Consider the following 25,224-nt stretch of genomic DNA (forward strand, 5'->3'; position numbering starts at 1 on the left):
TATGAATTATGTCTGTAAGATGTCTAGTTTCACAGAATAAGCCATAGTGTGTCAGTTTTATCATATAGTTCTCCAAATAAATTCATGCTTATAAGGTATTTGCCATCCATTTGATTGCCGAGTCAGATATGTGATAAAGTGCCACCAGGTTGCTGTAAAATCTGATGGATCAGCTTCACCCTGGGAAGTTACTGATGTTAACACTTGATCAAGAGTAATAATTCTAGGCTTTTCCTTGATGTTATCACTCCATGGCCTCTGGGGGTGCATTTTGAAGGATCCACTTCAGTGTTCTCTAAAACTTGGTCAATTTGCCATCTCACTTTATTTCATACTACTTAGTGGAACAAGAATCTGTGTAACAAGTGGCATCACACTATGCCATGTATTTTGTTACCAAGAAATTGCTGTTAATGATAAGGCATTTGGAGGGGTCACTATAACAATTGGTTTATTACATGAAACTACTTTTGCCACAAAATGTAATGTTGTTACGTGTGTCCCACCTTTCCCATATGTAAACTTAAAAATGAGAGCGTGGCAGAAGTGTGGCATTTGAACTACCTGTGTTATACTCACCACTATTCATCTAACTATTGATCTTAATAGTAGAAATAGGGAACATGGCAATATTGAAAGTTGTCGTTGTGAGTAGTTGTAGCAACAGAGGAATTTGCAGCCCAAGTAAAGTGGATCCTTTGTACAGATTTTTCTCCCTCCCAGCTTGTGAAGTAAATAGCAGTATGTCATGTTGAACTTCCAAACCTGTCACAATGTATTGTATCAGTTTTCAGGACAGAATGCTTCTGTTTTCTGCCCTACTTTTTGGAAAAGTGGTGTGTGGGTGTACAATGGTTTGTTTAAAACGAACCTTTCCCTTCCTACATACTTTTCCTGAACTTAATTGTAAGACATTTTTTTACCTTGCTGGGAACTGAACAGAAATATTGTAGTTCTTATTAGCTCCATAACTGATGAACTTCAAAGTTGTCACTAGGCTTGGACAAGACCTTTTCTTTTGTTGAAGCGCAGACTTAGGTGGCTTAAATTAAAACTGGTTCCTTTTGTCTTTTTATTTTTGTCAGACTTCATTAGTTCAATTAAACTGTTATTCCTTTTTCCATAGTTAAAAGATTTGTACATATAAACATAATACTGCTGAAATGACTTGACTGTTACCCAGCTAGTACTTCCAGTAAATCTCCATTGTTGTTTAGTCGCAGATTTAATAGGCTTTGTGGCAAATGCTAAGTAAGATCAGAATTTGGATTACAAAGTCCCATTGCATGAATAGAAGGCACTTCTCACATAGGGTTGTCATTGCTGTTGATTCTCTCATATGTCTGTGGCCTCTTGTATCCCATTAAAAGCTAAAAATTCTCTGGGTGGAGGTAGTGTTCCTTCAATTTAGGGGAAATCGATGAGTGTTGTCCTGTCCCCCCATCCCCTGTAATGAGCAGAAAGACTTTCTGCACTGTTCAGTCAGATATAGAAAGTTCTATGATTTCATGTTTAAATTTTTTACAGCCATGTATGATTCAGCAAAATACCTACTTTAGCTCTCACATAATTAAGGTTTCCTGTTCTTTATTGCCCAAGTTAGCAGGTTGTTTTATTTTCAGGCAGCATGGCATACTTTAATTTTTTCTATTTGATCATTTAAAAAACAAAATACCAATGGCAACTTTTAACTTTGAGTTTTGATGCACCAGAGGGGATATATGAAGGACTTAATCATTCTGGAACAAAGTAATTCTTGGAGAGAAAAAATGCTTGAATCATTGACCTACATCTTGCATTGATCCACATCTTATTGTACATCCTAGCATGTATCTTATTTCACCTTGTCACACTAAGTGGATAAGGTTGTTCATATTGAGTTGCCTGCCCATTTTTCTGGAAAGCTCTGCCACCATTACATGGCTTGCTAATGTCCCAGCAGGGCTAGCTATCACTGTTATAGTTAGGTCACCAGGTGAATGAGGTGGCTTATTTGGATGCAAGAAGCAGCAGCTAGGGAAGTGGATGTGAGTGGTTTGTACCACATAACACTCACCCATGTTGATAACGCATGGCTTATTTAACTCAAGGGTTCTTGAATTGTGCTAACAACCCATGGTACCAGCAAACCATGAACAACCCAGAAAGGGAAGCCATAGTTTGCTATTGTCCTGTGAACTCTCAATTACTTAAACCATGGGTTGTCATTATGTGTGAAGTCAGAATCATGGGTTGTAGCCAGGCTACAGAGGCAGCGGGCAAAAGTGGTAAAAAAACAAAAAAAGCTCCAGCTTCTTGGTATGACAGTACTACATGCCGCAAGGACATTTGAGATACAGCGAGGGAGTGGGTGAGGAAGAAGGGGAAACAAACAACTTCCAGGGTTAAGAAAACCACGTTTTGTACAAACATCTTCTAGACAAACTCTGGGTAGCACAACAAACCATAAGTTTGGACCTGGTTTACAAGTAAAGACAACCCAGAGTACAGGTTGTTGTTGAATCATGGCTTATCACAATGTGCAAACCCTGTACTATGGCTTAATTATGGGTTGTTAACCACAAACAGCTCAGAGTTTACAACCCAACAACAAGCCACGGGTTCTCTTCCTCGGTTCATGGTTAACAACCCATAGTTAAACTACAATGCAAGTTTCGCATGTAATGACAAGCCCTGGTTCAATTACAACCCATACTCAACTCTCTTGTTTAGAAGTGCTAGTGAAAAGGATAGATTCTTGCAGACATATTTTTAACACAACATCCTAGAGTGACTAGAAGGTTGTATTGGTTGTTCTGCATCCCTCAGGGTTTCGTTATTTTTTGTTAAGCATTAGATTGCTCAATGATATATGAAAATATGAATGAAAGTTCTATGAGCAAAGTAGTGATTTGCTTATCTGACACAGGTGATTAAAAAGAAAAATGATCTCAGATGCAAATAGGAGGAGTCCAGCTTCACTGATCTGTTCATTTCTGTGTAACCAACAAATAGGTGGGGAAATGATCTTTGTGTGGAATCCCTCTATTTGAAGTACTTGTTTTCAGATACTAGTAGAGTAGAATTTTTTTCTTTGCACAGTATCTTAAAACATTTGAAAATATATTGTATAAATCTGCTTTAAAAATAAAAAAATACATTTGTACTCCGGCTAAATCTTCCTATCTTAGCACCTGTTATCAGAAAGTTATTATACATTTGTAAATATCAAAGTTAGGCAAAGGTATATTTACATTTTACCATTTTATGGTTTTTCCCCCAGCGTGGATCTGATGAGCTTCTTCCTTCTGGTTTCGCTTACGGGCCTCTTACCATGAGCAATTCTACTCCTGCTACAGGTATGATTAAGAACACATTTTATGGCAGACTTAAAGATAGCCACTTGCCTGGTCGCCCATAGAAAGAATAAATTTGTGGGCTAATCACTTCTGAGGACTTACTTGCATGGTTGTTCTGTGGTGTATAAATATAAGTAGACATAGACTCTGCAATTGCTACCACCACCCAAATCTGATCAACCTAACAACCCTTAACAGATGGGTTTTCAGTAGTCAAGATAGGAGGTATGGGATGTAGTTGGGCAAATAATAATAATAATAATAATGTCAACAATTCAGTTCCCATTGTCCTGTATTGAGTAGCATTGCATCTACTAATAGAATCTCGTAATCATGATTAGAATGTAAACCTCACCCCACCCTCCACAGGCTTGCATGCTCCTTCTTCCCCCTTCTGGTGCTGAGCATTCTTTCTCTCTTTCCTTTGTGAGCTAACTATGGTTAATTTTATGCCTCCAACATAATTTTCACTAAGCATAATTGGCGCCAAACAGTTTTCATAGCAGCTTCAAACTGAAAAGGAAGGGGAAATGGGGAGGAGTTCAAGTCCATGGGGCAGTTCTAATCTAATCATGGTTAGAAGATTGGGTAACTTACATATATACCAAGACTGCCATTAATTGTCTGTCAAAATTGTAAAGTAGTAAATTTGCAGATGCCATGAAATTATTAAAACTAGCTTAGTTTAAAAGAGGCTGTGAAAAATCTTGTACCTGGAGAGCATGCATGAAAATATCAGATCCCCTTGCATCTTGTTAAGATAAAAAGCAATGTGCATTGAGAAAGATCTCCAGCTATAGCTAATGCTAACTCTTGAATTTTCTTAATGTTTTTTAAAAAGGTCTTCAGTCAGCACTTCCAACATGCTATAGACATTTGAAAGCTTGAGAGATAAATGGGAACAAGGATATCTTTGAGTACAATCTTTCCAGTTAATAACATCTCAACAAATAGAACTGTAAATAACACAGGAGCATTAAAGTATTTTACTTTGCAATTGGTGTTTTTCCCCATATGTGAGTACATTCACTCTGGCTTCCATATTGGAAAGTACTGGTAGTACATCTAGAGTAGCTGCAGAGAAGAGCATCCAATACTGATTGGCGAGTTAAGCATGTTTCTTTCAGGTGTACCTTTGTAATCCACCTCTGAACAAGTGACTTGCATTGTGTTCTGCTATTTCTGAAATCACCTGGATCTTCCCCCAGGCAGATTGGGCTGGTCATGGTGGGCACATGTATAAACCGTATAGATGCAGTAGGCTTAAACCCAGTGACCGCTTCTTTTGCTACCACTCATTAGCCTTCCAATTTTCCATGTCAGCAGCAATGGAAGCTTCCTCACTTGAATTAAAAGGGTGGGGGGGTAAGCAGATGTCTTGCCATCCTCTGCCTTCCAGGCTAATATCAGCCATTTCCTGCTAATGTACTGTACATTAGTTGAAACCCTCTCCCATTTTTGTGAAATGTAGAGGACTTTTACTGAGTAAAGCTATTTTATGTGATCTGCCAAATGCCTTTGTAGTCATGCTATTGACTAGCAAAAACCCCATAGTTAAAATGGAGAGTAGCATTGCTGAATCAGCTTCATTCATCCTCTCAGGCCCATAGCCAGGGATGGGAGGACCCTTGGCGCCCCCCCCCCCCCCCGATTTTTCTCTCCCTAATTTTTTTTTTACAAATATTTTTAAAAAGTTTACAATTTTGTCTTTAAAAGGCATGCAAACCAAATGAACTGTCGTCGTCCCCTACATTTTCCACACACCCACTCCCAAATATTTAGGCTGGCTACAGGTCTGCGTTCTCTGGCTTTCATACTCTTATTCTGCTGTTTACCTCTGATCTCTACCTGGTCTACCCCACTTGATGCTTTTATCAGTGTTAGTGGGCCTTTGTTATGCTTACTGTCAAGTCTCCAAGGAGTCAGTTGCTTGTTCCTATGCTTGTAAAACTTCTCTATAAAATAAGTTTGGTAATAGCACACAGTCTTTTTGGCTGCTGTTGGCTCAGTTGCTAGGGTTTCCTGAAGTGGCTTGCAAGCCAAAGAAAAAACTCCTTTAAGTACTGGGATTGGAATAAACCATACAGTTTAAATTAATCTAAATCAGAATTCTAAATTTACCCTTTTCATAACACTTGAACTAAGGATAAGTGAACAAACACAAGAATAAGCCAAAAAAAAAAAAGGCTAGTTAGTATTGCTTTACTGCAAATGGCTCAAATTTTTAAATTGTCACAGCAAATGCCATTTGATTGTGCCTAAAATATACCTTATTCTGAAGCATTTCTTTATTTTAGCTAATGGGAACGACAACAAGAAATTTAAAGGAGACAGAACTCCCTGCTCCCCTTCTCGAGTCCTTCATCTTCGTAAAATTCCAAATGATGTCACTGAAGCAGAAGTCATTTCTCTAGGTCTACCCTTTGGCAAAGTAACCAATCTCTTGATGTTGAAGGGAAAAAGCCAGGTATGTACAAGTTTTGCAACATCCGTACATGGTATTTGTCTTGTGCAAACTGGCATTGTTAGAAGGGTTATTTGCTGCACCCCCATAACTCGCATTAGTTTTGACCCTTGATACAAGCCAAACATTTCCTCCTGAAATTAGGAAGTAATGCAGTTCATTTCTGAGCCAAAGCTGAATTCAGCCCCCAACCCCAGCTCCCAAACTATAAATTGTATCTGTGGATCATGGATGGTTGGGCCTCTCCTTGGCTGCAAAGAGCTGGCTGGCCTTTGCATCCTGGGTTTAGTGGTGCTTGCAAGCCCTCAGTGCAAATGAGAGCTTCCTTTGGCAAGAAGTGACCATACCAACCATGAACTCCCCTGGCTATGCAAATCTGTTCTGCGGGAGGTTTGAACCCGAATCTGCAGGAGACAAAACCATTAATTTCTCTCTTGCTCAGAATAGTTTTTGGCTCTAATGCTTGCTATCTCTTTAGTGTGGCCAGAATTTAACCACTGCCAAATTGCAGATTGTCACATCAACTTTATATTCCTTATTTTTATGACAACTTTGACTCATTGATAAACATGCTTTTATTTTATTTTTAAAGTGAACTATTCTCAATTTCATAAACTAGGTCCATGTTTTGTGGTTTGGGGCAGTCCTTTGGGTATCATCTTCCAGTGTTTAACAATTATCTATCTACTAGGCTATTTCAGAACAATTTGAGTCTTTGGCTGTGTGCTATGGTTTGGTTAGGAAAGAAGATCTTGCACAAAAAACAGGTGTTGTCCTTAACCACAAACAGTATACTAGAAAACCAAGGAGGTTAAGGTGATAGATTTCAACAATTTTTTTTTGTAAAATAAGATAAAATATACAATCAAGTCTATAGAGCACTTACAATATACAATAAATCACACATTTAAAAATACAGTAAAAAAAGTGCTTCACAAGCTTGATTGGCATGGCCAGACACGTTTCGACTCAGAAGTCGTCTTCAATGGCAAGTCACTACAAAATATGTATAAAAGCAAAACATTTACTGTATGAGTGCCACAAATAAAGAGAAAGGAATTCTTATAGTCAATTAGTGCACTAATGAATCTATTTGTAGTGCAAAGTTGGCATACCACGGCTGATCCACAGTCAGAGAAGTAACTGCAAAATAGGGGGCTGACTGGAAAACTTTCAGGCGTAGAGAATTAAATATATGTCACTCCCCTCCAGTTGCAAGTCAAGGGTAATCTAAAATAAACAAACATATCATTGCGCTAGGGCAGCTTTTTATATTTTTGGTTTACCAAACACCATATCAAAGTACACAACTGCGGATATTACTTACAGCTTTTCAGCAACTGCGGACAATAAAGCTATCATCAGTGCCAAACAAATTCAAGGCGAGGCTTTTTACTCGTATGTGGTTAGATGTTTATAGCATACACCTGTGCTCCGAAATAGGCGGTAGTCATTATGTAATGACATAAGAATTTCCTACATTATCAATTAAGGCACTCACCTTGATAAGAATAACAACCACGACTAGTTAGTACAGAGCTAATGATTTACAATTAATAAGGCATGAAGGCTTAGAACTATAGAGTAGGTAGCCAGTTGCATAAATTTAATTCTCTACTCCTGAAAATTTTCCAGTCAGCCCCTATTTTACAGTTACTTCTCTGACTGTGGATCAGCTGTGGTATGTCAACTTTGCACTACAAATAGATTCATTAGTGCACTAATTGACTATAAGAATTCCTTTCTCTTTATTTTTGGCACTCATAAATGTTTTGCTTTTATATATTTTTTGTAGTGACTGGCCATTGAAGAAGACTTCCAAGCTGAAACATGTCTGGCTAAGCCAATCAGACTTGTGAAGCACTTTTTTTTTTTACTGTATTTTTAAATGTGTAATGTATTGTATATTGTAAGTGCTCTATAGTCTTGATTGCGTATTTCATCTTTTTATTTATTTATTTATTTATTTATTACACTTATATACCGCCCCCATAGCCAGAGTTCTCTGGGTGGTTTACAGAAATTCTAAAATTGAGATAAAAACAAGTATACAAAATTTAAAACTCTAAAACACAGAACATACACACATAAAGCATTAAAAACCGTTAAAAAAACTAGACATTTATTCATTTATTTATTTATTTCACTTATATACCGCTCCCATAGCCAGAGCTTTCTGGGCAGTTTACAGAAATTCTAAAATTGAGATAAAAACAAGTATACAAAATTTAAAACTCTAAAACACAGAACATACACACATAAAGCATTAAAACCGTTAAAAAAACTAAACATGTGGGTGATTAAGATGTGCTGCCATATGCCTGGGCAAAGAGGAAAGTCTTAACCTGGCGCCAGAAAGATAGCAGCGTTGGCACCAGGTGAGCCTCATCAGTGAGATTATTCCATAGTCTGGGGGCCACCACCGAAAAGGCCCTGTCCCTCGTTGCCACACACTGAGCCTCTCTCGGAGAAGGCACCCAGAGGAGGACCTTAGATATTGAACGTTGTTGAAGAAGTTTACTATAAAATTTCGTTGAAATCTATTTTTTATTTATTTATTTAATTTATATACCGCCCCATAGCCGAAACTCTCTATCACCTTAACCTCCTTGGTTTTCTAGGAAAGAAGATCACCAGAACTTGCAAGATAGTCCAGATTTCTGTTAAATGAGTAAGCCTTGAAAACCTGTAAGCCTCAAAAGCACAGTTTCAGATCTTGGCTTGTTCTCAAACATTAGTTTTAAACAAACCACAATTTCCCAAGTTTGGTTGTCATAGGGAACCGTGGTTGGTTTCATATCAAAAGTGAAGCTTTTGATCCCTTCCTTTTGGCAACAAAAGAGGAGAATGAAGAATGCAAGTCCAAGGCCTGTAGTTGTAGTGGGAACCAGGGTTTCACATTACATCTGAACTCAGTTGTTGTATAGTAGTGAAAGAAACAGCTTTGCAAAAACCACTCATACTGTATTTTATTATTTAGATATATAAAATTGCTTAGTGTGTTTGTAAATAAGATGTATATAAAGCAGTTTGTTTATATATTTTTAGTGAAAGTAGTTTTACAAACAAGACATTCTTCTATTTGTGTTAATTGCAGGCTTTCCTAGAAATGGCTTCAGAAGAAGCTGCTGTTACTATGGTGAATTACTACACTCCTGTTACTCCTCACCTCCGCAGTCAGCCTGTTTATATTCAGTATTCCAATCACAGAGAACTTAAGACTGACAATATACCCAATCAGGCTGTAAGTATGCTACTTTCAAGAAAAAAATACATGACAATCATTAAAGCTATTAATATGTCAAATATTTCTGAACCCCTTAAACATCCTATTTTCATAAGGCTTCAGGTTAGCTACATGAAGGAAAGCCAATACTTTGATTTTAAGCAGCGGAAGTTGAGCTTCAGTTACATTTTTGTCTTTGCACATGAAGCTAGGAATGTTAGTAGTTGTTTGAAGCTGACTAACAGATGATGACACAATTATCAATCTTCCCTGTTCTGGATACAATACTGTACTTTGTACTAACACTATTACTTTGCAAAATCCAATATGTCTCTCATTTTGCTACACTCCTCTTTTTGCTACCCCTCAGCAAATTATTATCTGACTTGAACATGTGTTCTTGACATGGCAGGGCGAAATTCTAGGACTACTCTCACAAGAGATTAGTGTACTCCTGCTTTCCTGCATGAATGAATGCTGACTGTTTCTGTACCAGGCACTCATGCTTACAAGAAAAAAGGCTCAGCCTCATGATATTGGAGCTGCAATTCTTTCAAAATCAAACTACAAAACATAACAAGTTATACTGTTTTTCCCCAATACATGATATGAAAAGCATGGGCCAACATCCATAGTATTCCGGTATTATGTGGAGGTTAACCACTTTCACAATCAAAGCAGCTATATTCTGTTCATTTCCAAGCACATGTGAAGCAGATCTAGTCAGCCATTTATTAGTCGGTTTACCTGGAGAAATGGCTTATTAAAGCAGCAAACCTGTGAAGAGGGCAGATCTCTTTGAATTTAAGAGTGGAAAAATTAATGGTACCCTAAGGATTCTGTGTGCTTCACTTTATAAATCCACAAGGGTGCTACTACTACTCAAGGTCTACTACTCTAGACCTTAAGACTAAACCACTGCATGCTTGGTGTTGGAAAACACCTCACCCTACAGGAACAAGGAAGGGGTGAATTGGCAATCAGGATTCCAGAAAGATGAAGCAAGGAGCCATGCATTGTTTTAGCTTAGAATAAGTTCATTATCTGTACTCTAGGTAAAACTGATGTTCTGACTAGGGGAGCAGCAGAATGGATAGCACATGTGATACAGAAAGAAGCTTCCTATTTCCAGGAGCTAAGGCACAGCTTAACTATAGTTTTGCACAAAGGAATCTTGATATAGTTATTTTAAATAGTCATATTTTACTGATAAATTTAAGTGAATATGGGAGTTAGTGAGGTGCTTATTCAATTTTATATGTTAAGCGCTTTGGCTTCTCCTGATATTGGCCATGCTTAGGGCAGAGAATAGTTCTTGGCATAAAGGCCAATTGAGCAGTATGAGTTATAGGAACTTCTAGAAGGCAACCACTTTTGTAGAATTGAGTGCAAAATATGGAAATCGAGAGACTTGGGCCTGTGTGGACCCTACTAAGTCACAGATAATCCGATTTCCCACAGAGGCCAGCATCCATATCATCCATTCCATGTGTCTTCTGACTTCCCAGTTCTTATTGATGGTGCTAAAATATAGTTACATAAGCACATAAGCACCTGAAAGAGCATAACCCATTTGGAAACAAATGATTTGAGAACAGATTCATTTTACTTTTTTAACATAAGTTACTAAGTTGCTCCAGAAGCTTGCCTTCTTTTGGAACCCATTTAAAATGTTTTTCATAATAGAAAATTGGTGACCCTCACTAGTGTGTGCTACAAGTGCAAAGACTGGATTGACACAACATGATAACCCACACTCAAGGTTGAGTGTGGGTTGTCTTTGAACCATGGGGTTGTTGTGTTGTCTGAACCCAGCTGTAACAAACTCTGGTTAACCTCAAATAACTCACAGTTCACAACCCAACAACAAACCATGGGTTCAGAGACAGCCCAGCAACCTATAGTTCAACAACCCATACTCAGCCCATAGTGTGGGTTATCATGTTGTGTCAACCCAGTAATTGTGTGCAGTGCAGTGAGAGGAAAGCTATGCTCTTAGGTCCCATAGGTTTCTGTAGGATTTAACTTGTAACATAATTTGTATGCAAGTTGTTACAAAGTTGTATGTGATACACAAGCCAAGTTCCTTTTCTATCATTTCTTCTGCCACCTCCCTTAGAGAGCTCAAGCTGCCCTGCAAGCAGTGAATGCTGTGCAGTCGGGAGGCCTGGCCCTTACAGGTGCTCCAGCTACTGAGGGTGGACTACCTCCTGGTCAGAGTTCTGTTCTTCGGATTATAGTTGAAAATCTCTTCTATCCTGTAACTTTAGAAGTGCTGTATCAGGTAAGAATCTCAAACAAAAAAATCAGATTATCTTTTTAAATTACTGTGTTTGGCACTGAAGAACAAGATGTCAGGCGATTACTCCTCTAGTACTTTCTTCCCATGACCCTAATACAGGAGTGATCTTGCATAATAGGCTGCTCATCTGTTCCAAGGCAAGAGTCTCCTTGACAAGGGGAGAGCATCAGGTGAAGAATATTTGCTAGAGAGAATGCATGCCTGTAGAGATAACAGCGAAGAGCAGGGATGATCTGTTCAGTGGGTCATGCATATGCATTCAGGATACAGGCTTCCCAGTCCCTCCCTCATAGACTCCCTCTGCAGTAGCTACTTTTGCACATGGATGCAGATAAAGAACAATTATCATTAGTTTAAAACAAATTACTAAGTTCTGTTAAATCATATCTGTAGTGTACATTTAATCCAGGTTTAGTATGGGTTATTTATGTATTCATTAAAGAATATCATAGTACTCTTTAAATGTATATTTATGTAAACCTTCTCTCCCTATGTGGATTTTTTCTGTTCTTTCCCTTACAACATATGTAATGATATATGGACAATTTATTTAATAATGAAGTATAGCTATGTTTCCATTTAGAGAACCTTTTCACTTAATGGTTTTACTATAATATCCAGGTGTAGCACTCTTAACACAATGCCTACATGTTTAGGAACTAGCTTTGATTATTTAGAATATCCATGCACTTTACATCTCACCGTTTTCCTAGAAAATATTGAAGTATGAATTGACTAGCTGAATTTTTACATAGATCTTCTCCAAGTTTGGGACAGTCTTGAAGATTATCACCTTTACAAAGAACAATCAGTTTCAAGCCTTGCTTCAATATGCTGATCCAGTAAATGCACATTATGCCAAAATGGTAAGTGCATAACTGTGTGCCTGATGTGTTTTAAATTTGATCTTCATGTTAAAAGCATGCTACCTATGACTTTAATTACAACATCTACCTTTTTCTGAAGTTTTGTTACACTTTTCTCCTAATTAGAGTTGCTAGGCTATGCTAGTCCAGGGATAAGTCTGTGGCACATTTCAGTGCAAATATTGTCAATGCAGTTCTGTCTTTGTATATCAGGAGCAGCCCAAAGAATTAAAGTGGTTGGACATAGTTGTAAACTGTAAAACTTTTCATTTAAATGCTAAGGAATTCCCAAACAGTTTTACACTGTAACTTGTAATCTCTGAATTTTTGTATTAAATTATATATGATTGACAACTGTAGCTAAATACTCTTATTGGAAAAACATTAATGATGTGCCATAAACAAGGCCAGTACAGAGCATAGAACACATGCTCTGCATTGGCCATATTTATGGCACATCTTTATTACATTTGGATGTATAAACTATCTCAGCGCTCAAGGAATGTAGTGGTAATATACTATATAAATTACACAGTTCCTTAACACTACAATGCACTTTAGAAAAGGATTTAGAAAAACAAAGGCAATGACATAAGAAATATGTACTAGCCGTCTACTTGCCCCTTGTGCTCTACCCAAAGTTTGCTCAGGATTGTCATAAGGATTGACTTACGTATATCAGTAAATAATTAACACTTTGTTAACGTTAGGATTTCAACATTTCCATTCAACTTTTCTATCTTCTCATAGGCTCTTGATGGTCAAAATATCTACAATGCTTGCTGCACTCTTCGTATTGATTTCTCGAAGCTAACAAGCCTTAATGTAAAATACAACAATGATAAAAGCAGAGACTTTACTCGTCTGGACCTTCCTTCAGGTGATGGGCAACCTTCCCTTGACCCCACTATGGGTGCTGCTTTTGGTAAGAACTCTTTCTTTATAGATAGAGAATGGAATGGAACAAATTGCTTTCACCTTTTAGCATTGAGATTTAATTTGCACTGAAGAGAAATAAGTATTGTATCTTCATCACTTGGAAGAAACAGTTTTGAAAAATATTGAGTAGTATCCAGTGTGCCAGTAGGACCCATTGCCGGCACAAAGGGAAGTTAGTGTTTCCTGAAGCAACTGGAATCAAGCCAAAACATTTCTGAAATAGAACAGGTCAGCAGAGCTTGCAGAAGAGAGCTCTGTTGACCTGTCCGGTTATGAAAATGAGTTTTTCAGGTTAGTCTAAGTTTATTTATTTCATTTAATTTAATTTCTATACTGCCCAATAGCCAAAGCTCTCTGGGCAGTTCATTAGCTTACTGTTACACTGGCAGGCAGTTACACTGGCACAACACAAACAGTGGAAGTTCAGAGGCATCAATAAATACTACCCATTGATTCCAAACTAGATTGTTCTGTTGTAAGCTGAGATAATATAAAAAATACTTTTTAAAACTATAGTGCTAATGTTTAAATGAAAATATGAAAACTATCTGAATAATGATATTAAATAACATGAATAGAATGACAACTCCCTAAGAGGTCTCTAGCAAGTTGCTGTTACAACACATGCATCTCTAATGATATGATGGGTAGTGTCCAGTCTCTAACTTGGTAAACATGGGATTCTTGAAGTAGTTTACTAGTGAATGGGGAGCATGAACCTGTTAGTTGTTCTAGAGCCAGCTGGCAAGGTTTCCCTAGAGCACCTTCTTTTGCAAGAGAAGAATCATCTTGAGTCTCTTCTCCACTTAGCATAGGAGGAGCTGAGCATGTATTTTGCTCCCCCTATTCCCAATTTCTGCTGAAAGATGTCTTGCAACGTAGAGAGGTCAAATAAGATGTTTGTAGGGTGATACCTTTCACAAGATGGTTCTGGCCTAGAGAAACTGTTGTTGCCATTCTGGAATGTGGGACTGAAGAATTAACAGGTTCAGGTTCTCTGTTTTCCCATCTCTAACCAAAGACATTCCATCTATACTATCAGTGTGGTCCTAGTTCTAAAACCTGACCCCACTCCCCAAACCTACTGAAACAGATCAACAAAATTATCTTCAACAATAAATGTCTAGTGTTAAACAGCAAACACACTGGCTCAGTTCAGACAACATGTTAGTCAACGCAGTGTGAAAACTTCATTCAGCCGTTAAGTTTTTAGGGGGTACTCACCACACAACATGTTCTAACTCCAGCATCGTGTGACTGTGGGCTACCGTGGAGTTGAGTAAAATCCATCGTGATGTTTGACAGTTCCTCTGCCCTCACTCCTCCCCTGATCCTCTCAATGGTATCCCATCAGCCGTTGCTTAAAAAAAAAAATCCTGGCAGCTCTCCTAGAGTGGAGCTTCCTCCTTTTGCCGCTCTTGCCAGGGAACTCTGTAGCCACTGGGGAAAAACTCAGCGCAGTGGAAAACTCCATGGAACCTGCCACGCAACACAACAATTGTGCAGGAACTCTCCTCTGCACAGTATTGATATTCTGTGTGGAGTGTTTTCAAAAAAAACAAAACCTCCACTGTTGCGTGGAGTTTTCCCGCCAGACAACACATTTCTCAATGGTGGTGTAAAAACTCCACTGTTGAGTTCTATAACTACTGCTGAGAAACGTGTTGTCTGAACTGAGCCACTCACCTTGTTCAGACATGGTAAACTTAAAACTGGCCAGTCACTTTTTGGTTTATGTTTGATGGGCTGCCTTTCATCCATAACTTTTCCCAAGACAGTTCACAATACAAAGAAATTAAACAATCACATCTGAGAATTTCTAAATGGATCTTGGTTTGAAGGTTTTTGAGAAAGGCTCTTACTGTTGCTTCCTTAAGATGCAGTATAAACCTCCCCTCCTATCGGAAGGTGTTAATAACCCTTACCAATGGGACTACTCTTTCGTGACTAGCCAGGGTAAAGTGTAGCTTAAAGAAGTTGACCAGCCCCAGAATAAAACAGAAGAAGGACACTTTTTCAAAAAAAATATTGGTCTCAGAATTGCATCTGGCTTTTCAGCTCTTCCTCCAGATTTATGGGCTGCTATGTAAATTACTTATCATGTCAGACTTAAGCATTTGAGAATACCACATGAGTTGTGTACTGGCATAAGCTGTATAATATCAGAGAATTCATAAAACACTGCATTTCTATTTTTGTGAACAGGGTGCATTCTAAACGCCAGAATTACTGGGCAATTGGATAAAGCTGAAATGCTGTATTTTATGAATTTTCTCTTCTAGTGTTTCACTGTTAATGGCAGTAGACTAAATACACAAGACAGCCATGGTAACAATCTAGCTCCAGGTTTAAAGAATTAGAAGTGGAAGGTATGTGACAGCTGGTTTCAAATGGGGTGGGGTCAGTTCAGTGTTAAATCTGAGAGAACTAATTCCCATTCTGTTCCAAATAGTCAGGCCCAGATTCCAGTTTTTCGTGGGTTAATTATTTCATTAGGATGGCCATCTCAGTGACATAGAGCAAAGGTGTTTTGCATGTTGTATGCTTGAATTCTTGCCATTTTAGGTGGGTATTGTATGTATTTGGTATCAGTATTCATGCAGACACCATTGAGCTGAATAAGCTCTTTGTTGCTAGATGTTTGTGTAATGAATTATAATGGAAATCAGAACTGTGAATAAACGATTAATACTTATATTGCCAATACTAGTCATGATACCGATGCATGTATTATAGGTGTAAAATATATAGTGTTCTGCAGTATTTGTCTAACTGCCATATTGTGACTAAAGATAAGAGGTATAAGAAGCTGCTGAGTTCATTCAGATGGGAGGACAGGTTGCAGCTGTTAACGTGACAATTTGCTGCTAATTTGAAGTATTGCAATTCAAGGGTGTGAACATGCATCAAGAAATTTAGCTAACTTGAGTTTCTTTGTTCAGTTCTCTCTTCAGGACCATTTCTACATATGATGAATTCTTTCTTTTTTTCCCCTGGCTTTTTTATACATGTTTTATTATTATTTTAAAACTAGGGGTCCATCTAAACATACAAAGTTATGATTCCAGTCAGATACTAGTCCCTAAATAGCCCTCAGATTAAGTAGCAAGAGAATGGGTCTGTTGAAAATAACTGTTAGATATTTCTATTCTTTCATCACAGTTCGTTTGGTTACAGAAGTTGAATAGTATAACTTAAATTGATTTATGATCAAAAAGAAACATGTACCACCTGTTAATGAAATGTAAACGCAAAGATGAAAGCCTTGTATGCATGGCTTGTTCCTGCACTTCCATCTTGGTTCTTTAGTCTAGTACCAAAGAAGCATGTCCTCAAATACCTGTGTATGTGTGAAATCCATACTGACACAGTAAACAAGGACGTTGTGAACAAAGTTGTGCAAACTGCACAGCTAGTATTGATCCCATGATTTCCTATATGGTCTTGAAGTAGGGGCAAACCAGCACATGTGGACTTAAGTGACCAGAGACACTGAATGAGCATGTCCAATCTCATCAATAGTCTTGCAATCTTAGTTAATTTGTTTTCCTCTATAGGCACTCCAGGTATCATCTCCTCACCATATGCAGGAGCTGCTGGTTTTGCTCCTGCCATTGGCTTTCCCCAAGCTGCAGGCAAGTTCATTTTTAGTATTTTTAATGTCTAACTTTCTGCTGATAGTATTTTGTCCAGTTTTTTATAAACTATATTAATGTAGTTACTAGAAACTAAGAATAGGCAGAAGAGCTATATTTTCTGTTGTTCCATCTTTCTTGATTCTAGTTCGAGAATTTGGAGTGTTTGGTCATTCATCTGTCTTAGTACAGGAAAATGTTTTTTTTTTTGTCATTTTAAGGTGAATCATGTAGTGGAGTTGTTTTGTACATACGTTTAACTACAAGCATGAAGAATGATAACCTTGCATAACTTGGTCTACAGAAAGAAGTCGAATCTGTCAAGAAATTAGAGGGAGCAGGGAAGTGTTATAAGATTGGGTTGAGAGTTTACTTTTATTTGCCTCGTCAAAATTGACTGAGAAGATTAATATGTGGTCTAGAACACAGTGAGGAAGAATTAATTGAAGAGCATTTTTTATTAATAAAGCATTTATTAGGTAATGTTCCATTCTCAGTCAGCGAGGGAGTGGAACAGGCAGGAAAGGGTTATCGCCACCTCCACGAAAAGCAATCAAACAGACTTCTTGCCACCCAGAAGGGGAGGAACTCCTCTCAGTCTTGGCTCTGCCTTCATCAGAAGTGCAGGGTTGATCGTTTGTTCCTGAGTGAGATTTGGAGTAGTGACTTCTAAGTTTTTATTAGTGTGTTTGGTTAAGAAGTTTACCTTAGAGTGCTTTATTGGTGTAAATCCTGGGGTTTCACCTTGGGCAAGCGTGGGAGACCTATCAGTGCTGGCAACTTCCGCAGCCACTAGGTTTAGCAAGCCTAAATTGACACCAGAGAGTGTAACATGGCAACTCTCAAACCCTCCATAAAGATAAATGAGAGAAAGATTGAGGGGAGACATGATAGCACTCTTCAAATACTTAAAAGGTTGTCACACAGAGGAGGGCCAGGATCTCTTCTCGATCCTCCCAGAGTGCAGGACACGGAATAACGGGCTCAAGTTAAAGGAAGCCAGATTTGAGCAGGGGTTGGACTCGATGGCCTTATAGGCCCCTTCCAACTCTGCTATTCTATGATTCTATGAAATGTCTGAATTAATTGTGGGGGAAGGAAGTTGGAGTAGGTCAGAGATTTTGTTTTTCATAAAGATGGTTCACATTCTTCCTCTCCTGATTGTAATATATCCTTGGGAAAGAGATCAAGAAAGGGATAAAGCCCAGCACCGGCATAAACATTCTGGCCATGGTGCTTGGTGACACTGCAGTGAGGGAAAAGCTCCTGCTGTTCTACTTACAATCAATTGGCAAAGCTATTGCTTCTTTGTCTCACCAGATCAGTGATATTCATCACAAACACTCTGAGAGGCAAGCCCTGCTGACATCACAGGTGCATGGGACTCTAACCCCAAGCAGTGTGAGAGGAGAGAGGGAGTTAAAATCTGATTTAGAGGTGATTTCTCAAGCATATTCAGAGACAGGGGGAAGGGAGTTTTTAGAAGAGGATATCCCTGAAATTGCCCCATCCCATTGGCGGCTTTCTCCCCCCCTCCCCTCCCATTTGAGGCTTTTCCCATCTTAATCAGCAAGACCTTGAAACTAAAAATTCCTCCTGTTCAGCCAGCAGGATCTGCTATGGCTAAAGAGGGGTTGGAAGTAGTTGCAACGGTTTTTCCAAGGGAGGGCCCCTCGGTGCCTACTGTTCCATTCTCTGGTATGTTTTCCAAAATACTTGACTTTTGAGTGGAAGGATCCAGAAAAAGTTAAAACTTCACATATGCTTCATAAAAGACTATATACTATGCCACTACAAGTTATGGAATCCAAGTACCAAGAGTAGATGCACCTATGGTGGCACTATCCTCCAAAACCATATTTCATAGGGAGTGAGTCACTGTCTGTTGCGGGGGACCACAAGAATGACAATACTTTGAAGCATCCCCATGAAGTGACAGAATTAGGAATTAAGAGCAGCAGCAGCTAATTCTCTTGTGGCACAAACCTCGGTGATGTGGGCAAGGGAACCAATCAGCCATTTCATTCCAGGCCTTTTCCTGCCCCTCATCACTACCACAGGTCTTTCAACAGATCCTGGGCTAGTCAGCAGTCATCCAGACTAGCACCAAAGGATCATGGACACCAAAAAGCATCTTTTTATCATTGGCGCCATCAAATTCGTAACTTCCTCAGAAAGAAGCTCAGGCGTGTTTTAGTTAAGAGATTTCTGGATCTTTTTATCATTCAAAGAAAGTTCAAAATGGAGACACTCAAGTCAATCTTGACAACTCTTCAGCTTGGGGACTTCAAGGCATCCATTGACCTTATGGAAGCATATCTACACATTCCAATTTGAACTGCTCGTTGTTGTTACCGTTGTTTTGCAATCAGGCGAAGAGGCACCTTCTTCCCATCCAGATCTTAGAAAAAAGTACCATGAAGGTGAAGCTGCCTTCAACAGTTTTGAATTCTCTGACATGGTGGCTAAGTCCGCAGCACCTGACCCAAGGCTGTCCCCTCAGAGATTTGGTCCAGATAGAAAAAAATACAGATGCCAGTTTTTCAGGCTTGGGAACACATTGCTTTTCAAAGATAGCTCAGAAGAGGAAGCATCCTATCCCATCAGTTGGTTAGAGCTGAGGGCTATCAGGCTAGTACTGTAGTCTTTTACAACCCTGATTCATTTACCAACACGAGACATATGTTATGGTGGGACGTGGGAGAGGGCTTTCTCTATTCTGGCACCCCACTTGTGGAATACCTTCCTCTTAGAGGCATGACTGATGCTGACACTGGCTTCATTTTGGCGCCAAGTTAAAACATGGCTTTTTATCAAAGCCTTCAAGGGCTAAATTCTCCATGGTTACATATAGTTACAATTGATTTTAATTCTTTTATTGCTTTTTAAAAAATTCTACCGGTTTTAATTTGTTAACAATTTAATATATTTTTAGCTGTGTAAATTATTTATGTTTATATTCTGATTGTATCTGTACGCTGTCCTGAGATCCCAGTGATAACAGGGCAGGATACAAATGTTTTAATAAATAAATGTTCTTATAAAAACAGACAGTGTAACGGCAAAAGCATGTCTAATGCTGCAGAGAGGAATGCACTCAAAAGCTGTACAGCAGAAGGCAGATATGCTCTTGGCATCAGTCACAGTGGAATATCTACAGGGCTCAATAAATGTGCAAGTGGACTGGCTGAGCAGGGAGATGGTGGATCACAGTGAATGGGAACTTCACCCTCAAGTATTTCATCTTATAGTGAAGCAATGGGGTCAGCCGATCCTCAACCTTGTTGCCACTAGGACCAACAGGAAGGTAGAGAGATTCTTCTCTTGATCCCAGGGACCCTGCAGCGGAGGCTACAGATGCACTTCAGTCAGATTGGCCTCAAGGACCACTTTATGCCTTCCCTCGTCTTCAGGGCACTCTAAAAGAGCAGGGACCTAAAAACCAATGTAGTGATGGTAGCCCTGAGATGGCCCAGGCAGCCCTGGTTTGTGAATCTAGTGGAGCTCAGTTTGAGTCCCCCCTGGACTCTCTCTATACAACCAGATCTGTTATTGCAGGGTCCAGTTCCACACCAGGATCCAGGTGGACTCCAGTTAAGCACCTGGAGATTGAGAGACAACAACTCCTAGGGCAAGGTTTTTCAGAGGAGGTAGAGATAACCTGCAGAAAGTCTACTATCAACATATATGAATTGTCATGGAAAGTATTTCAAAGATGATGCAAACATCAACGAATAGAACCAGAACATGCTAGAATATCTGACATACTTAATTTTCTGCAGGCTGGTCTGGATAAGGACCTTGCTATAGCTGCATTTAAGAGGCAAGCAGTAGCACTAGGGAGCATTCTGAAGATCAACAGTGTGACTTCTATATCCTGTCATCCCTAGGTCAGAGGGTTCTATGTGGAGCAGCCTCCTCCCCTGGTGCTGAAGGCTCTTACTGCCTCTCCTTTTGAGCCTCTTTGCTCAATCCCAATGAAAGATTCCAAGTTTGTCTCTAGTTTCTAGATCCACCATTGCTAGATGGGTAAAGAAGTGCATTGTTTTAGCTTACTCAGCTCAGTCCAAGTCTCTCCCCCCCCCCCCCGGCCTAGGAATTATGGCTCACTTGGTGCACAGTGCAGCAGCCTCCACAGCACTACAGTCTCAGGCAACATTGGAAGATATTTGTAGGGCAGCTATGTGGAGCTCCCCCTCCACGTTCACACAGCACTATAAAATTGATTGGTATGCTTTGGCTGAAGCATCATTTGGGCACAGGGTCCTGCAGCAAGTTCTGTAGCATATGTAGTTGACCCACCCGTGAAAAGATACTGCTTTGGGGCATCCCTTTTCTGCCTGCTCCACGCCCTCACTGACCAAGAATGGAAAGTTGGATTTACCATAAAGTGGCGTTCTGGTCAGCGAGGGATGGAGCAGGCAGCCCCACCCAGTTTTATTATGCATAGTCTTGGTTACAAGGAGTGTGTTTGCGTGGTGCCCTATAGTTAGTTAGGGACTCCGCTCAACAATCCTCTGATTTTCAAAGTTGATAGTTTCTCAGTTAATGTTGGACAAGTTTCCTCTCCTCTAAGCTGAGGCAAGCCTGACAACTGAGAGGGGTTCCTCCCCTTCCAAGTGGCAAGAAGTATGTTTGATTGGCCCTGCCTTCCACGGAGGTGGAGATAACCCTTTCCTGCCTGCTCCATCCCTCGCTGACCAGAACACCACTTCACGGTAAGTCCAACTTTATGTTTTGTGTTCACTTTTTAAAATGAGAGAGAAATGTTGAGCTGGCATGTGTATTTTCTGAAACTATGGAACTATTTTAACACTGTCAGGTCTGTCAATCCCAGCTGTTCCCAGTGCACTTGGTCCTCTTGCAATCACCACCTCTACCATGACTGGGCGGATGGCTATCCCAGGAGTTACTGGAATGCCTGGAAATTCTGTTTTGCTTGTTAGCAATCTTAATCCTGAGGTAAGGTTAATACATAAAATACATGTTATAACTTAACATGCAATTTAGTCTGCAACACTTGCCAAAATCTAGAGATTTGAATAATGACATCAAGGAAAAATTTATCTGAAATCCCGTATTGTGAAGAGTTATTATAAAGCAAGCATGACTTCCAACACACACCAAAAAATGTTCTCATGTGTCTACTGATGGTTTAGCCAACTGTTAAGGCTCCCTGGCATCCCTGCAAGATAATTCAGGTAGTTTTCCTTTTTTAATATGTTATGGCTTATAAAAATCTTGCCTTATGGTTTTATGCAGGCAATCACACCAGATGGACTATTTATCCTCTTTGGTAAGTTGATTTTTGTTCAAAATAAAATCAAAACCATAAACCGATATTTGAAAATACAATACAAATTATTTTTTTAAATCTTGTGAAGTCTTCTACATGTGATTATTTGCAGACTATGGCATAGGTAACCTTACAGCAGGACTGGGGAACTCTTATTGACCTAAGGGCCAAATTGGCACTGTGCATTCACGTCAGGAGCCACATGCCTGCAGTGGTTGGGCAACCACACTGCTGGCATGCAGCCCGAAACACGTTTGCCCAGACCCTATTTACACTCTCTCTTGCATTTTTGCACATGTGCTCCTTCACAAGCACATACAACATGCACACGCCCCTCCAAACATGGTATTTTTGTAATTTTGCCCCCCAACCCCTTTGCCTTCGGCACCCCCCCCCCCAGCACTGGAATGTGGCCCCCTGAGAGCTTATCCAAAATTGAATTTGGCCCCTAGCTTAGATTACAACAAATTTACATATATAGATGTATGCATTTAGCTCTCTCATAAGGACACTTTTACCATTTTAGGCTCTATTTCTTTTTTAAAAAATGATACCAGTTTCTTAATCTTTAAATGCATTTTCTTTGAAACTCTCTTTAGCATAATGAAAACGTGATATTCCAGTATAGAGCATGATAACATGAATGATTGTGCAGCATAAGTTGCATTTAAAACATATTTTACTTTTGCAGGTGTTTATGGTGATGTCCATCGTGTAAAAATCATGTTTAATAAGAAGGAAAATGCCTTAGTTCAGATGGCAGATGCAACCCAAGCCCAGCTAGGTATTAACAACGTTAATAAAACATAGTTACTGTATTTCGCAGAAATAAACATGGTCCATTGTTATAGAAATTGTGTTATTCTACATTTTCTGTTATGTAGTTCTTGGATACAGTTAAGTCATTCTTTTTCCAAAGGCCAAAGAAAAACCCTAACTTGTTAAGTATTTCAAACTAAACTCCACTGCTTCTTTAACTTTACAGCACAGCGTGGATTCCCATTTGATAAAAGTTGAACTCATTAAATTAGAGAACATTGCTTAATGTGATCTGAGATAAATGAATGACTAATTTTTCACATTTAATTTGAATTATATATTCAGAAAGATAATAGGGGAAATTTCTTTCAGTGAAAATAAGGGTATGCTGGTGTATCAATATCACATGCTTTCAGAAAAAAATATTTTGAAAATCTGAAGCTCTTTTGAAACACAAAATGTAATTGAGAATGAAGGGAAAGCTGAAGTGTATATATAATTAACCAGCTGATGATTGATACAGGTATTTTAGAAGTACAAGTTCTGTAGAGTAGCTGTTCCATCTGTTCTTTTTAGGTCTTAACATCTTAACTTAAATATTTCAGCCATGAATCACTTAAATGGACAAAAACTTTATGGAAAAGTGTTGCGTGTTACACTCTCAAGGCATCAGACAGTACAACTTCCTCGTGAGGGACAAGAGGATCAGGGTCTGACCAAGGACTATAGTAATAGCCCTTTACATCGCTTTAAGAAACCAGGCTCAAAGAACTTCCAAAATATCTTCCCACCATCTGCCACACTGCACCTCTCCAACATTCCGTAAGTATCCAGATACAAAGAGGGTCAACCCAAGACATTTTGGTGCCCGGGGCAGAACAAAAAAATCCAAAACGCTCTGTCCTCATTCCCTAGCAGTAAACGTAAAACAATACAACACAACACCAATAAACAACAATTTGTTACCTTTTTCATGATTCCCAAAAGCAGATAACCTGAAGTGATCTACCTAGCAATAGAGCCAACCCCGGACATGAGCAACTAAATTTGAAAGACTTGAAATAGCATGGAACATCTGAGTTGCAGAACAACTGTTCAGAAAGTGTTCTTTGCATTCTGTATAGAAGAGTCAGAAACCATTGTACGGCACTACTTAAAACCTGCATTATCGTGATATAAAATGAACTAATTTGGAGATCAGACAAAAAAATTGCATAAATTCCTCTTTTTCAGTAGCAGTTTGCATTATAAGATGCTGTGTCAGAAGCTGTATGTGTGCACACATCAGAATTGTTGTGTCTTGTAACAAGCCACACAGTTTCATGTGCATGAATTCCATAGATTTGAGGAGTGCCTCAAATGTTTCTTTACAGGGTTACAGATGTCAAAAGTACCAGAATTCTGAACTAACAGACATGAAAAAATGCTGAATATAACAATAGTTTTCACTCTCATACACAAAGTGTATATGCTGAAAAGTGCCTTTTAATTTCTCACTGCAATGTTATATACTGAATATTGTAATGCCACTAGAGTATAGAACCTCTGATTATCTGTGAAACTGTAAAACAGATGTCAAAGCAGGATTGTTTCAATTTGTTTCAATAAGGTAGCTGTGTTGGCTTGATGCAGTAGCAACACCAAAGAGTCTTGTGCAACCTTAAAGTTTATTGTGGCATAAGCTTTTGTGGACTTGCATCCATTTGATATATCTGATGAAGTGAAGTCTAGTTCAGGAAAATGTATGCAACAGTAAGTTTATTAGTCCTAAAGGTGCCACAGGATTCTTCATTTTTTGTTTAGAACTAGATATTTAGTTAATATTAAGGGCTTAATTATGTGTTTCAGACCTTCTATCACGGTTGATGATCTGAAGAATCTTTTTGCTGGTACTGGATGTATTGTGAAAGCCTTCAAATTCTTTCCGTAAGTTTCCACAACTTAGTAAAATTATGCAAGGAACTCATCCATTTCATATTAATGGATAGATGAATAACAGAATCAAGTTATTGAGTGAGTCTTGTATCAGACAAAATGTAGTTATGTAAACCACCATAGCTTAATTATGCTCTTATTTTTACACCTCGTTTCCTGGAAATAAAATTGCTGGAGGTAGGAAGCTATAGCTGAAAGATTTCAGTAAGCAAGAGCTTAGCAGACTGACATGGAAGGAAGGGAGATAAATTTTGCTTGGAGATCATCCAGCTAGTAACTGAGCTTCCTGGCATTGTTTCTCTCTTGATATAGACCGGATAAAGGGCCAACATGCCTACAGACTATAGGCCTATATCATGCTGAATGTCTTGTGTCTGGAGTTGCCTTGTATTCCTCTTTTACTGGTTATCCAGGCACTATGTTCTTGTATGTATGACCTTAAGATTTTTGAAAGTTAAGAACTA

General features: G+C 38.9%; 1 protein-coding gene across 4 annotated transcripts in view; it reads left to right on the forward strand.

The window, feature by feature from the left end:
* Positions 1-25,224, forward strand: part of PTBP3 (polypyrimidine tract binding protein 3) — a 50,655-nt gene that overhangs the window by 19,526 nt on the left and 5,905 nt on the right. For 3 of the 4 annotated variants that reach the window (XM_063129177.1, XM_063129175.1, XM_063129174.1), the window contains 12 exons: positions 3,263-3,338; positions 5,636-5,805; positions 8,900-9,046; positions 11,148-11,312; positions 12,086-12,196; positions 12,947-13,121; positions 16,693-16,770; positions 21,593-21,732; positions 22,033-22,066; positions 22,758-22,850; positions 23,431-23,647; positions 24,674-24,751. In XM_063129177.1, coding sequence (XP_062985247.1) covers positions 3,314-3,338; positions 5,636-5,805; positions 8,900-9,046; positions 11,148-11,312; positions 12,086-12,196; positions 12,947-13,121; positions 16,693-16,770; positions 21,593-21,732; positions 22,033-22,066; positions 22,758-22,850; positions 23,431-23,647; positions 24,674-24,751 — 1,433 coding nt within the window. In that variant the 5' untranslated portion in view covers positions 3,263-3,313. The remainder of the gene's footprint in view (positions 1-3,262; positions 3,339-5,635; positions 5,806-8,899; positions 9,047-11,147; positions 11,313-12,085; positions 12,197-12,946; positions 13,122-16,692; positions 16,771-21,592; positions 21,733-22,032; positions 22,067-22,757; positions 22,851-23,430; positions 23,648-24,673; positions 24,752-25,224) is intronic. The other variant, XM_063129176.1, reaches the window with a different exon arrangement.

This window comes from Elgaria multicarinata, chromosome 6 (genome assembly GCF_023053635.1).
Source record: "Elgaria multicarinata webbii isolate HBS135686 ecotype San Diego chromosome 6, rElgMul1.1.pri, whole genome shotgun sequence".
NCBI classification, from domain to species: Eukaryota; Metazoa; Chordata; class Lepidosauria; order Squamata; family Anguidae; genus Elgaria; species Elgaria multicarinata.